At 53.5% G+C, this 14,844-nt stretch overlaps 1 protein-coding gene across 1 annotated transcript in view; it reads right to left on the minus strand.

Moving 5' to 3' along the window:
- Positions 1-7,848: 7,848 nt before the first annotated feature.
- Positions 7,849-14,844, minus strand: part of PALD1 (phosphatase domain containing paladin 1) — a gene marked incomplete at both ends in the record, with an annotated part of 43,178 nt that continues 36,182 nt past the window's right edge. The window contains 2 exons of the mRNA XM_082854151.1: positions 7,849-8,001; positions 9,966-10,121. Of these exons, the coding sequence (XP_082710277.1) occupies positions 7,849-8,001; positions 9,966-10,121 (309 nt within the window). The remainder of the gene's footprint in view (positions 8,002-9,965; positions 10,122-14,844) is intronic.

Below are 14,844 nucleotides of genomic sequence, written 5' to 3' on the forward strand. Positions count from 1 at the left end.
AAAAGTATTTATTTTTTAAATTCTATGCCAGAGCTAGAAAAACAAGAGGTCAGAAATTGTGAGGAATCCCTGAAAGACAGAGACTGATGGAACTGGATGGACAGGGGAAATGACAGCCCACAAGCCACGCAGCTGAAAGCCTCTGAGAGAGGAGGGACCAGCTTTAAGGAAGCTTTCAGCTCACAGATGCCAAGCCAGGAGGCAGGAGGAAGCCTGGACCCCTATCAGGACAAGGCTGGAGAATTCCAGCAGAAGCAGCTGGAAAATTTGGCTCTCCCCGTGCCCCCCTCAGCAGCACAGGTCAAGTCTGGGTAGCAGTGGAGTCTGCCAGGTAGTAGCAGCGAGTGGGGCACTCGGGGCAGCATCCTAGGGCTGCTATCCACCTAGCGGCGAGGGGGCACCCTCATCCAGAAGGGCAGCCACCGGCACACGCTGTCGCCAGCAGGTCCCATCCCTTCCCAGGAGTCACCAGTTCAGGCTATGTGCAATAGTCACAAGCCTTACCAACAGGATAACCTGAAATCTCAAGACAAAGTTGAGCGCACAACCAAATTCACCAACCACTGAGGAGAACCAACAACATTAAAAACAAACACCAAATTCAGTAAAGAGAAGAACTAAACTAACATCCACGGAAACAGAACTAACTGAATAAGCCCTCAAATAATTAATATCTTCAAAGAGATGAGCCTTCTAACACTTTTAGGCTTGCCCTAAAAAATATTGAATTGGAAATCTTATCAATTAAAAATGTGACCTGGGAGGGTGGTGGTAGGAAATACATCCACTACACACCAATTAGAATGGCTAAAGTCAAAAAAGATCGACAATTCCAAGGCTGGTAAGAATGTGGAGGGACTAGAACTCCCGTAAGCTGCTGGTGGGGATGAAACCATCTGGAAAATAGTTGGGCAGTTTCTTAAAATTTTAAACACACACATACCACACCGTGCAGCCATTCTCCTCCTAGGTATTTATCCAAAAGAAATGAAAACATATGTCCATACGAAGACTTGTACATGTTCATAACAGTTTTGTTTGGAATAGCCAAAACTTGGAAACAACCCAAATATCCAGTAACAATTTGGATTAACCAACGGAGGGTACAGCCGTACGATGGAATACCACTCAGCAATACAAAGGAATGACCAACTGATGTACGTTAAACATGGATGACCTGGAAATAAATATGCTGTGTGAAAGAAGCCAGAAAATAAAGAGTACACACTGATGGTTCCATTTATATAAAACCCTAGAAAATGCAAACAAATCTAGGATGACAAAAAGCAGATCAAAGTGTCCCTGCGGAGAGGGATGGGGGAGGGAAGGTCAGGAAGGAGCAATTATAAAGCGATATAAGCAAACTTTCAGAGATGATGGATATGGTCATTATCTTGATTACGATAATTTCACAGGTGTATACCTATGTCAAAACTTAACAAATTATACACTTCAAATATGTACAGTTTATTGTATATCAATTAATTATACCTCAATAAAGTTGTTTTTAAAAAACTTTTTGGAACTGTAAAAAAAAAAGAAAAGTTTGTATTGGAAAAGGAGAGTTAAAATGAACAATATTTTCCTCATCTATTTTTGTGCATGTTAGTTTTTACAGGGTACCTCTGAGTGAAAGAGTAAGAGATATAATTAGTAGTCACTTGACAAATCTTTAACAAACATTTGGGGGCATATTTTCCAGAAAGTGAGAGAGTTAATGACTCCAATATCCAGGTAATACATCCTTTTGCAATTCCAGTGTTTTCCAATTCTCAAAGCTTATAACAAAATTACACGAGTACCCATTTGACTGACAGCTAATAGAAAAAAAATTTTTTAATGCTTTGATGAGAGATCATGATGTGATTTTTGGCATATTACTCAGAAGAGATTCATAGAATCAAACAGCAGTACTATAGCAAGAAGTCACCTCTACTAGTTTATGTGATCACAGATTCTCAATGTTTACATTTATAAGAACAAAAATAGGTTATCTGAAGATAACAAACAGAAAAACTTGCAAATGTGACCAAGGAAAACATGTAAGATATTCATTAAGATTGAGAAAGAAGACAGGCACAGATGCACAGGAACCTTCTACATACTTAAGAGAATATTACAAGGTTTTCCCTGGAGTCCCAGTGGTTAGGACTCCGCCTTTCCAATGCAGTGGGTGTGTGGGTTTGATCCCTGGTCGGGGAACTAAGATCCTGCATGCCGCTGGGTGCGGCCAAAAGAAAAGAGAGAATATTACATATGATTTTACATTAATAAATTTGAAAATCTTGACAGATGCCCATGTGTTATCCTATGAAAATGTTGGTATTTTACCGAAATTGACCCAAGGAAAACTAAAAGTCCAGAAAAGAGTAATAAAGATTTAAAAAATTAAAAATCCACTCGAGAGTTTTTAAACTTAGGATGGAAAGTCAGAGATGGTTGTTGGAAGATGAATGGATGCTAGAGGCAATGGCAATCACATGTCTACTGTACGGACCCATGTACACACAGGGACCTAACATATGACAAGGGTTGCAGTTCAAGAAGTAGAGAAACTTGGCTACTCGATAAATAACATAGGCCAACTGGATACGCATTTGGAAAACAATAAATTATATTCTCTACCACATGTCATTCACAAACATTTATTCCAGGTGAATTAAAGAAAGAAACATAAAGGACAATACTGTACAAGCAATCAAAAAAAACCAGGAAGTAGATAAGTAACCTTGGGTAGAGAAGGTCTGCTGACACAAGACACAAAATATAAAAGGCAAAAATCTGACAAAATAAACTCCAAAACAATTACGGATAAACTGGAAGAAAGAACTGGCTGTGTATCTATCTATCTACCTACAAATGAAACAGACTGTATTAAAATTTTTACACCTATTAGTTTAAAAGAGACAACCCAGTAGAAAAATAAGCAAACATATAAGAGAGCAAATCCAAATGGCCAATAAACCTATAAAAAGATGTTTCATCTCATTAGTAATTGGGAAAATCATATTAAAATAAAAACAAAAGACTCTTTCCTAATCAGATGGGCAGAAATTAAAAGACTGGTGACTTCAAATGTTGGAGTGGGAATGGGGAAATGTGTGTTTTCATAAACTATTGATGTTTTAATTCAGGGTGAGGTGGGCAGATGGTAGGAAAAGAAAGAATATACTAAGGGGAGGCGCAAAATGAAACTCAAAAGCCCCCATCATAGATAATCTACCAGAGTGACGCATAGGAAACACGTACTTCTTGTGGGTGTTGAGGGGAACCTCTTGAAAGAACACAGGGGTTTGAAAAGCGTTGAGTGTAAGAACCACAAGACCTTGTAGGAGGGTTTTCAAAGTAATCATGCTTTCCCCTCACCCCGCTCCCAACCCACCCCAGCGAAGGCACACTTCCAGAAGGACTGACATCTCTCTCCCCATCACTGAAAATGTCAGAGGATTCCAGTACCCAGAGCTGGCACCAACATCCACCTTTGAAATGAGCACGGGCTTGGAGTCAGACACTCTCTTGGCACATAGATCAATGGAACAGAATAGAGAGCCCAGAAATAAACCCATGCACTTATGGTCAATTAATCTTTGACAACGGAGGCAAGAATATACAACAGAGAAAAGACAGTCTCTTCAGTAACAGTATGGAGGGTCCTCAAAAAACTAGAAAGAGAACTGTCATATGATCCAGCAATTCCACTCCGGTATATCCAGAAAAAACAAAAACACTAATTCAAAAAATGCACCCCAATGTTCACAGCAGCACTATTTACAATAGCCAAGACATGGAAGCAACCCATTGCCCATCAGCAGACACACAGATAAAGAAGATGTGGTATTATATGTGTGTGTGTGTGTGTGTGTGTATATATATACACACACACACACACACACACAAACATTACTCAGCCTTAAAAAAAAGAATGAAATTCTGCCACTTGCAGAAACAAGAATGGACCTAGAGAATATCATGCTTTGTGAAGTAAGTCAGAGAAAGACAAATACTATAGGATATCACTTATATGTGGACTCTAAAAAATACAACCAACCAGTGAATACAACCAAAAAGAAGCGGACTCACAGATACAGAGAATAAGTTATTGGTTACCAGTGGGGAGAGGGAAGGGGGGATGGGTAATACAGGGGTAGGGAAGTAAAAGGTACAAACTATTAGGTGTAAAATAAGCTACAAGGATATACTGTACAACATGGAGAATATAGCTAATATTTTATAAGAACTATAAATGGAGTATTACCTTTAAAAATTGTGAATCACTATATTACATACCTGTAACATATACTGTACAGCAACTATACTTCAATAAAAAATAAGTAAATAAAATTAAACACATATGAGATTCTATTGTGAGCCACAAAAGTAGCGAGAAGTTTTTAAAAAGTGGACTAGGCGGCGCTGGCCAGGCATGATAAACAGTGAGCTCATTAATTGCTATTTGAGACTATCCAGTAGGACATTTCTGGAGGACAAACTGAAAACCTTTATAACGGTTTACTTAGGAAATATTCCCTTTATTTAGGAAATAATCAGAGGTTGGCACTGCCATTCGCAGATTTAAGGGTGTCCACCCAGATAACTCCAAGCGCCTCAGCCCTGCCTTCCCCACCCCACCCCATCCACAGAGAAGGTGGGCAACGATTTCCTTCCACATGGGCCCCAGTCCACAGGCCCCGCAGCCCCACACTCGAGATGGAAGGGCAGGGCGGTGCGAGAGAGAGAAAGACAACTGAGTCTGGCTGGAACTGTAACATATGAAGCTGGAAACCGGGCTGATGGTGTCCCTACGCAGTGCCAGAGAAGGCCGCCTTAACCAGCAAGAGGGACAAGGAAGCTGCCCAGAGAGGCCAAGGAGAGGGTGAGGGTGTGTCGTTCAGGTCCTCAGAGTGGCAGACACCACGATGGGATCAGATGTGCAAGAGATTTGTGGAAACCCGTGAAGGATAAAGGAGGAGGTGGCAGAAGGCAGGAAGACCACGATGCAGGTCTGACGCCCGTGAAAGGAGAGAGGGAGCGAGAGCCCCACGCTGCAGGGTGGGTCTGGGGAACCCCCAGCCAGACCAATGGGGAGGCCCCGGGCAAGGCTGCCACGGGTAGAAACAGCGTGGCTAGTGGCTCGAGAGCCCTGCCGGCCTCAGTCATCGTCTGGGAGAGCCCGAGCGGGGAAAGGGCTGGAGACAGAGCGCGGCCTTGGTGTGTGTTGGATCGAAGCTGCAGTGGCTGGAGTTGTGCCATCTGCTCTTGCAGCGGGTTCTCCTGAGGGGGGATTGGAGCGGCGCATCCCCGGTGATGCTGCAGAGGACATCCAGGGCTCGCTGGACAGTATTCCAGTTTCCAGTCCTGGTCGTCCCAAGACCCTGCCGCACCTCCATCAGGGTCCCAGGAGATCCTTCTACTGATCATAGTTTTACAATCCCCTCATCCCTGGCAGAGAAGTGCTGAACCACCGCACATACGGACACACGTGCACACTGGTGTATACACCACTGCACTCACATCCAGAAGCCACACAGAGCATGCCTGGACTCTGCTGTGCTGGGAAATAACCCCAGGAGGCCTCCCCTCCAAGGCTGGGGAGGTCACCAACCCTATGCGGTCGGAGCTCTGGGTTCCATTCTCACCACCCCCAGCTGACCTTGGAACTACAACCCAGAGGGTCTGATTCCCCTAATCCTGGAAGAGCTTAGAGAGAAGGCTCAGGTCAGCACTCTCTCTGCCTCACTCTCCCTACTGCCTCTTTACACGCCAATTTCTCAACACAAGTGTGTTCAAGCCTTCAGGGGCCTAAAGAGACCAAGGGGAGCCTGCAGGGATAAGAAAAGGAAATAGAGGTGGAGGACCACCCTCCTTCATAGCCCTTGAAATTCCATTTTGTTCCATTTCCCTGGATATAACAGTCCTTCACACTTTAGCGTGAATTAGTCTGTTATGTTGCCTTCTTCAAGATGGGGCTCAGCACGTCAGCCGTGGGCATCCAGAGTGAGATGGTCAAACATAGTTGGGGATGTGAAGGAAGAAGAGAGACATCCAGGAAAATCCACCTTCTCTGAGAATCAGGTGCACTACGGGCAGGTGCTCTTGGCTCTCCCTGCCCTCCCACCCTTACTCCGAAGTAGCAGGGACCCCAGCTTGCATCAGTTCTGTAACACCTGACCCACGCTGAAGACATAGGCAGCCAAGCGCACTTCACATTTAGCCACTTTTAATGCTCAAAAGCTCTGTACAAAAAAAAAAAAATCACAAATGAATCCTCACAACACCCCTGTGAGGTAGGTAGGCAAGTATTATTCTCCCATTTTACAGATAGGGAAACTGAGGCAGAGAGGTGATGTGACCAGCCAGTAGTCCCAGCACAGCTGAAAGTCAGGGCCAACCGTGAGAATGCAAAGGATCCCTCCCAGTTCAGCCCTGATCTCTGACCCCTCATCTAGACCTTGTCTGCAACAAAATTAACACTTTTTACTACATGCAAAAATAAAACCAAAAACAACAACAAATCTGGAAAGGTAGTGAACAGACATACAGTAGATTTGCAAAAGAATTCAGCCAAAATGGTCATAAATTTCCCAACACTAGGTAGATGTGAACAACTCTGGCCTCTTCCCCCTTTTCAAAACACCATGACCGGTGACACATCACCTGTTTCTCTGCACAAGTGCCGGTGTCCAACCAAGAGAGACCTCCCTGGCCCCAACGAGCCAGGCTAGGAGGACAGCATCCACACCACTCAGCCCCTGTGCTTCGGGGGACACCAGCCCCAAGAGGGAGAGCCGCAGACTCAGCTCAACACCGCCTGCCTCTCCGAGCAACCCTCCCACTGTCTGCACAGAGCTGGTCCCGGCAGCTGCTAACTCAGCAGCACTTGGCCCCTTCTGCCCCCACTGGAAGGATGCTCAGCAATGATGGCCTGGAATCCACGTGCCCCCTCACGCCATCCTTGGCCCACTCTCACATGCCCCACTGCTCACTCAGGGCCACCCGGCAGTCTCCGGGGCTCCTGCCACAGCAGGTCGGGGCACAGGCCACTCTGGATGGCGGGGCAGGGAGGCAGTGCTTCCCTAGACCTCCCGCCCATGGTTCCAGAGAAATGGAGCTGGCCTCTTCCACAGGGCTGCATGCACCTTCTGGAAGCTCTTTCTTCCCCCGAGAGGGACTCCATTTCATTTTCAGCTCCCTGGAAACCTCCAAAGTCCTGCCAGCCCAGAGGAGGGGAGAGGGCAAAGGAAGGAGAGGCAGAGGCCCCTGCGGGACACACCGGGCATGTGGTTGTCCTTCAAGTCTCCAGGTTGAGACAAGGCATGAGAGGCAAGAAAACTGGGTAAAGCTGCCTTTAAGCTAACAAATCAGCCCGCACACAGTCCACTCCCCAGGGAGCCCGGGGCCCCCAGGGCGGTGCTCAGGCAGCGAAACGGGAGAAGCTGCGTGGGAGAGCCACGAGAGAGGGCAAGAGGGAAGCCAACACTGGCCAGGGCCGCTCCGCCAGGGCCCGTCAGAGCCGCTTGGGGGAGAGGGGAGGGCGAAGCGGCGAGGGGCTTCGCTTGGCAACTTGGGGAGTGAGCTCCTTGCAGACGTGATGCCACACCGGCCTTCCTGCAGACCCTCCCCGCGCCTGCCATTCACAAAGTATCACTGTGCACCAACTGTCCTATAAAAACTCTTTCAGAAAAGGGGTCCCCACCCATGCCGGTCTCTCTGCTAAGCTGAGCAATCATTTCTCAGGGCCGCTGTCAGTGAGCAGCACCAGCACCCCCAGCCTGCGAGGGGAGGAGGTGGCCCCGTGGGAGGCGACGGTAGCAGGGGCAGGGGGAGCGCGTCCTACAGGAAGTCCCATTCCTACAGGACGTCCCCTGCAGAGGAGGGCTCAGGGCTGTGGCTCTGCTCCTGCCACCGGCAGCGCAGCCTCGAGAAGGGCTGGTCCTCCACGCTCTCAAGCTCGGGGAAGCCCAGCTGGTTGAGGATCTCGTAGATGCCGGCCTTTGCTGCCACCTGGGGAGGACAGCAGAGATGGGGGCAGAGCTCCAGGGAAGGGGGGTAATCATTCAGGTCCCCCATCCCCCTCTGTCACACCATCCTCCCCTCACTGGGCTCCACAGATACAGGCGAGTCTGGGGCCCAGTGCTGCCTCCCCCCAGCTCAGTGACCTGCACAAGTTTGCGTCTCGATTACTATTAACTGCTCTGTGCTTCCACTCCCTTATAATAGGACTGCACAGTGTGGAGGGCGGCACTGCACAGAAAGCGCCCGGCAGGTAGTGAACAAGCGGAGAGCAGCACGGGAGGCCAAGCACGCCCCACACCTGCGTAGCCCCGACGCTCCCATGGGGACCTCGGGAGCAGAGGCCAGCTGCTCCTGGTATTACAGCCAGGCCCTCAGGGCGCGCTGGGGAAGGCAGTGTGGGTGCAGCAGCCAGCAGGGGCCCTTTGGCCGTGAGTTCCAGCTGTGGAGCAGGCAGGCCCACCAAGGGCCTCAGCTCAGGCGGGTTAACTGGGGCCTCCCTGGACACTCTCCACACAGCCCTATGACCCAGACCCTGGCACTAGACTCAAACCACTCAACGACCAGCCTCCTTCTCTCCCCACCGCCCCGGGGGATGGAGAGGATGCAGGCTCCACTCCAAACAGAGGCCCCTGCCCTCTGTTCATCCCGAGGCTGGAACCCACGCTAGGGGCTGGACCAGCAGTTCTCGCCCTCCTTGATGTCCCCAAACACCCACTACCCAGGTTCAGCCAGCGAGCTCCCCAGCCCCTGGTCCCCCTGATTTCAGCTCTCTGAGCAGAACCCAAGCAGAAGTGTCCTAGGTCCCCCACCACCTTCACCTCCACCTCCAAGAGGAAGCTGAGCCCAAGAGGGTAGCCCCAAGGTGGCCTTGGTGTGACCCATGCCCTATCAGGACCACCCGGAAGGCTCACCTTCAGCAGAAACGCCCGGCAGCCACCACTCCCGCCACCAGGCCCCGTGGTGGCCTCCCTGCCTCTGTTCCCTCACAGCTCTGACCCCACGTGCACACAGACCTAAGCCCCCCTACCCTTCCTATACCCAGCACAGCCTCCCATCCTCCTGCACACCTGCCCCACGGGAGCTAATTCCAGCCCTGAGTCCAGATTAGAACTGCCAGGACAGTCTGGTGAGGTCAGTAGGGGCCAGTGTCCCGGCGGAGAGGTAATTACAGGCCCCTCTGCCAAGGAGGGAAGGAGGCCTTTCTCCTGCCCTAGAGGTGCCAAGGCAGCGGCTCTTCCTCTAAAAGCAGCCGAGCTGGGGGAAGAAACAGGAAGAGGCAAGCAGAGAGGGAGGGTGGAGGCGGCAAGAGAGGGCAGCGTCTTAGGCCAGACATGGTGGGCTTTGGCGCCAAACAACCTGCTCTAACGCTGACCGTGAACACGGCACCTAACCTCTCTGCCCTCAGTCTCCTCCTCTGTAGAATGGGAGCATACAGTCGCCACGTAAGGCAGACCCGCTCACACGAGCTCTGGCAGATGGCACTGTATGCATCTCACGGAATCCCCACCACAGCCTCCTGAGGTGGTGCTGACGTTGTAATGCCGAGGACAGCAGCTCAGAGGGGCTAACTAACTTGTCCGAGGTCACGGTTGCAAGGCAGCAGGGGCCGAGCCACAGCGGGAAGCCAGAAGGGCACAACAGTGGGCAGGCGTGTAGCACCCAGGTGACGCTGGCCTGGGGGACGCAGGCAGGGAGCAGGGGCTCAGCCCAGCACCCGCCCTGCTGTGTCCCCAGGCGCCTCGTCTCCTCCCTCCCCCGCCTCACCCATCCACTCACTGCCTGCTGAGCGCGGAGGCCGTGCTGGGAACCCAGAGCTGAACGAGACACGATCTCAGGCACAGGGAAGCGTCCTGTACGGTGAGATGAGAACTCTGCCCGCTCAACCCTGCCCGCCTGTCCCTGGGCCCGGGGAAGACGCACAGGGCGGTCCCGGCCCCCGCCCCCGCCCTCACCTCCCGCATCCAGGTGCTGAAGGGCCTCTGCCAGGAGCCGGCCTTCTCCAGGTGGAGGTACGCGTTGAAGAGCACCAGGCAGACGTAGCGTTCCAGGTACTGCAGGCTCCGCAGCTGCAGCCTCCGGGCCTCCCGCTCTGACTTGGCCGCTTTCGCCTAGAGGACGGACGGCACGGGGCGGGAGTCAGAGTGGGTGCTCACCCCCAGCCGGGGACACTCCACACACGCTCTGCACACATACACCCGACTCACACACTCACAGACTCTCACAATCGTACACAGCCCCCCCACACACACACATATACACACTCACACACACCTCACACACCACATGCCCTCGGTCACACACACCCCACACACAACACAGTCACATACACACACACACACACTGCATACACACACTCCACACACACACAAACCATACACACACACACTGACATACTTACACACATACAGACACACTCCCACACAACACACACACTCTCCAAGGCTGGGGACAGACACAGAAAGACCACAGAAGCAGGGTCAGCAACAGGGGCGGGAGCTCAGGGAGGGACAGGCTGGGATGGAGGGTGGGGCATCGGTCTTTTGAACGGCAATCCTGAGCACCTTCTAGGAGAACAGGCCATGCTAGGGAGGGAAGAACAGCCACGTGACTAAAGGTAGCTTCCCAGAGAGCACAGGATGCAGCTGGGCCTTGAGGGCCTGCGTGGACTCGGATAAAGACAGTGAACACCAGACGGGGCGGCCAGAGGTGAGGATGGTGCCCAGCAGGTAGGGGGACCGGGAAGGGGCTGGCCTGGCTGGAACAAGGGTGTGAAGGGACAAGACGGGAACTGGGTTGGCCCCCAACTGTGGAAGCCACCCTGGCGCCAAGAAGTCTACCCTCTAAGCCAGCTTCCCAACCCTGGTGTGCAGATGCCTGGGCCCCACCCCGGACCAATCAGACAGGAACCTCCGGGGGGTGGGCCTGGGCACAGGGACAGTGAAAAGTCCCCGAGGCCATTCTAGGGAGCCAGGGTTGAGCTCTGTGGCTTTCGCACCGGGGAGCCACTGAAGCTTTGAGAATAGGAGGGACCTGTTAACGGAAGACTCGCGGGAGACTAACGCTCAGAAGGAAGAGGCCTTACATGGGGTCCCCTCCAGGTCCTCCTCCGTGTCGGGCCCAGTGGGAAGGCGGGGGGACAAGGCCCAGGACACACAGAGCCAGCTCTCCCCCTGCCGGGTGGCTGCCACCATATCTGAGCGTGCTCCTCCAACCCACCGCAGAGGGACCGTCACCCTAGCGGGGAGCCCGGGGGACTGAACGCCACACCTCACCTTGCACTTGCACCCTCCCCCTGCTCACCCACACCACCCCCACCCTGGCCTCCAGCCAGAGCCCACGGCAGCTCTCTCTGCTCCAAGAAGAGGATGTGGCATAGCGGCCATACCTTCAGGCAGTGGGAACACCCAGGGGAGGGACAGCCAGCCCCCGGGCCTCTGGGAACCAGGAAGGGCAGTCTCCCAACAACTGGGCCACAGCTGGAAGCCCTCCCACGTAGGCACACGTCAGCCTACACGAGTCTCCTCCAGGCCGCTTCAGGAAGGCTCCTGGGTAGGCCCCCGCCCCAGACACGACACGACCCACAGCCCTAAGAACCGTGAGCTGGAGCGGGCTTGCTTGTGGGACCTGGAGTCCCGCACCTTCCACTTCTGCCTCGGGTGACTCAGCCTCTGAGGCCTCTGCCGTCTTTGCCCCCAGGGTCGTGGGAGTGGGCGGTTGGCCCACCACCCCGTCCAGAAGGAGCTCTGGAACCTTGGGGACAGCGAACAGGGCCCAGCTGGGGCAAGGGGACCACAGCCAGCGCCCTGACTCCCTGGGAGACAAGACTGGGCTCTGGTCCCAGCTCTGCCATTTAAACTCTCAGCCCCACGTTGCTGGAGGTCACATCGCTCAGTAAAGTATGGCATGAGGAAGCACCTATAAACCCTGGGGGGCCACACGGGTCCAGCCATTCACAGAACGGGGGCCACAGCCATGGCACAAAGGTGGGGCACACACAGGCCCTGCCCGCAGACACTCGTGGTCTGGGGGAGACAGGGGACAACTGCCAAGCACCCAGTGCAGCTGGACCACGGGATCGAGGCAAGGCAGGTAGTGGACGAGGGAGGGCCTCCAAGACGAGGAGGATTTGAGGTGCCCTGAGAGGGGGAGGAAAGGGTCAAAGAGTGAGGCAGAGGGGGAGGGGCTTGTAGCAGCAGGGGGCCCAGAGCCAGGCAAGCCCTGACCCTACAGACAAAGGGGCCAGCGAGGGCTTCTAGATGTGAGGGTAGGAATGGCCCCAAGGCCACGGGTGCGGGAAGTTGACTGGGGCCGGTAGGGGCAGGACGTCTACTGTTTTAAGGATGGCTCAACCAACCAACTGCTCAAAGAAAAGCAGTTTTGCTTAGAAATTAGGCAGTGGACCAAAAAAAAAAAAAGAAGATTTTACCTAAATACAAACTGCGGCCAATACAGCATGACTCTGCCTGTCTCTAAGGGTGACTATTTCATGCCGCGCGGCGCTGGGCATTCACCACCCGATCCCTTACGCTGCTCCCCAGTCTCCATCCAAAGGCTGGGAGCCTAGTTAAACACATTTTCTTAGAAAGAAGGAAAGGAATTCACCCACAGTGCCACCAGGCAGAGTCATTTTAAACTACTTTCAAGAGCTCAGAAGTAACTTCCTGTTGGGTGTGAAGAGGCCTCAGCTCGGGACTTGGCCCCGGGCGCAGAGCCGCGGCGGCTCTATCCTCTTGGTGCCCCTGCTCCAGAGGGGACAGAAGCCTGCTGCCCCCAGAGATTCCAGCAAGGATTCTGAGGAACACCTTGGGTGGAGAGGTCAAGTGATTCCTTCCGAGACCCTACTGGCAAGGTAGGGTGGAATTATCTCTAAATTCAGACCACTGGGTCAAGGTGACGCCGGACACCCACCGGAAGGTTCCGTGGGCGCTTCCTGCCCGACCGCAGTCTATGATTTGAGACAATGACCCATCTTCCTAGCAAAGCCCTGGTTTCCTTAAAGTCACCCCAGGTTGGCACTGTCTGGGGAAGAGGACAGGCCAGCCACCTCCAGTAGATAAAAATAGTGGAGCTGTTTTTAGATGGCCTGGCAGGCCAGGCTGTCATTAGCTGTGGTGGAGCGGACAGGGCTTCCTCGTCCACTGGGGGCTAAGCGCTAAAACAGACGGGGCCCAGGGAAAGTGGCCAGGGCCCTGGGTTCGTCAGGCCTCTCAAGCCTCCAGTCTGCCCAGCATCAACGCGGGCCCCGAGGTACGCTGCTCCTTGCTGGGCCACGTGGGAGAGGCCCGTGGAGGCAGGGCTGGAAAGCCTCCCCGGGTGTGCCCAGGCCCCCTGCATGCAGGTGCCAGGCTGAGCACAACGCACGCAGATCTGATGAGGAGATTCTAATATGCCCTCCAGCAAACCCATGAAGCAAGAGGGACACTTCATGGTGCAGATGGGGCTCAGCAAGGTCACAGAGCTCCAAGCTGGGACATGAACTCCAAAACCCCAGCTCTCCTAACACCCTAGGCCTTTCCACCACAGTCAAGTACAAGTGCTCCCTGCCTCACTCTTGCTTCCGTACCTTTACCCTCTCTCTTCCTCCTGCCTGGAATGCCCTCCCCTCCGCCGGGGCTGGCCGCATTCAGCTTTCCCTCCAGCCCTGGACAAGCCACTGCCTCCCGAGGCTCTGAAGCACCCAGCCCCACCGCGCGCTTCCCAGCCTCCTCTGCTCTGCACCAGTTCACTAACTACTGCACTACATTCCATCGTGAGGGCTTCTAATTGCTTCTCCAAGGCATGACTGGCCTCCTCAAGACAGCGATACGCCGGGGCGGCAGGCACCAGATTACAGCCAGGTTTCCATCTCCACCTCCCTCCCGCTGCCCTGAGCGTCTGACTAGGACCCAGCGTGCAGAGGGTGCTCAGCTGGTCAACGGGCACTCACTCCCTGGGTCATGTCGCCCTTTCAGTGTCATACTCTCAGTGTCATCTAGGACTGAGCTTCCAGATTCCCTGGGGACCCCCACGTGTGCACCTGTGCCGGGGGCTCCGGACTCAGACGTGTAACCACTGCTCAAGAGCTCCACGTGGACAAGGTTCGGGCTCCTCAAATTCCACAGCACACTCCACACGGGCCTCGGGACCGCTCCCCAAACCTGCCCTGCCCACAAGCTCGCCATCTCACAGGCGACTCCTGCTGCTAAGGCCCAAACCGACATCCCTCCTCCACTTCTCCCATTCTCAGCTCCACATCCAGCCAATCAGGGAATCCTGTCAACTCTATGTCAACACACCCCCAGAAGCTGCCCCCTCTCACGCCCCAGTCAAGCCACCTCATCTCAGTGACGGCATCTGACTGGCCTCCCTGCCACCGCCCTCAACCCCGCCCCTGCTGTCTATTCCCCGTGCGGCACCAGAGTGACCCTGCAGTCATTACTGGAACCTCCCTGCTGCCCTCTCCCCACCCGCTCCCCAGGAACAAGCATGGCCTGGCGACCACCGCCCTCCAGCTGAGGCGGGGTCCAGACTGGGCGAGCGGCCCAAAGCCCTCAAAGATGGTCAGTTTCTAAGGGGCAGGGCCCCAAGCTCAGACCCCACCCTTCTTCTCAAAATTGAACGCCACCCCTCTCCTTGGGGGCTTTGCATGAGTCCCTGCAGACTCCATCCTCAGGCCTGCGTGGGCTTGAAGGGCCTCACGTCCAAGGATGCTTTCCACGCCTAGTCTCCAGAAGGGAGAAAGAGGCCCTTGCCCCAGAGGCGGGTAACTGATTTTCCAAAGATGTCATATTTTGATCAGCACTTTCAAAGCATGAAGGGGCTAAACCTGGCACCATGTGCTTCTCTGATGTT

The sequence above is a fragment of the Leucopleurus acutus genome (genome assembly GCF_964270905.1).
Source record: "Leucopleurus acutus genome assembly, chromosome: 14".
Lineage (NCBI taxonomy): Eukaryota > Metazoa > Chordata > Mammalia > Artiodactyla > Delphinidae > Leucopleurus > Leucopleurus acutus.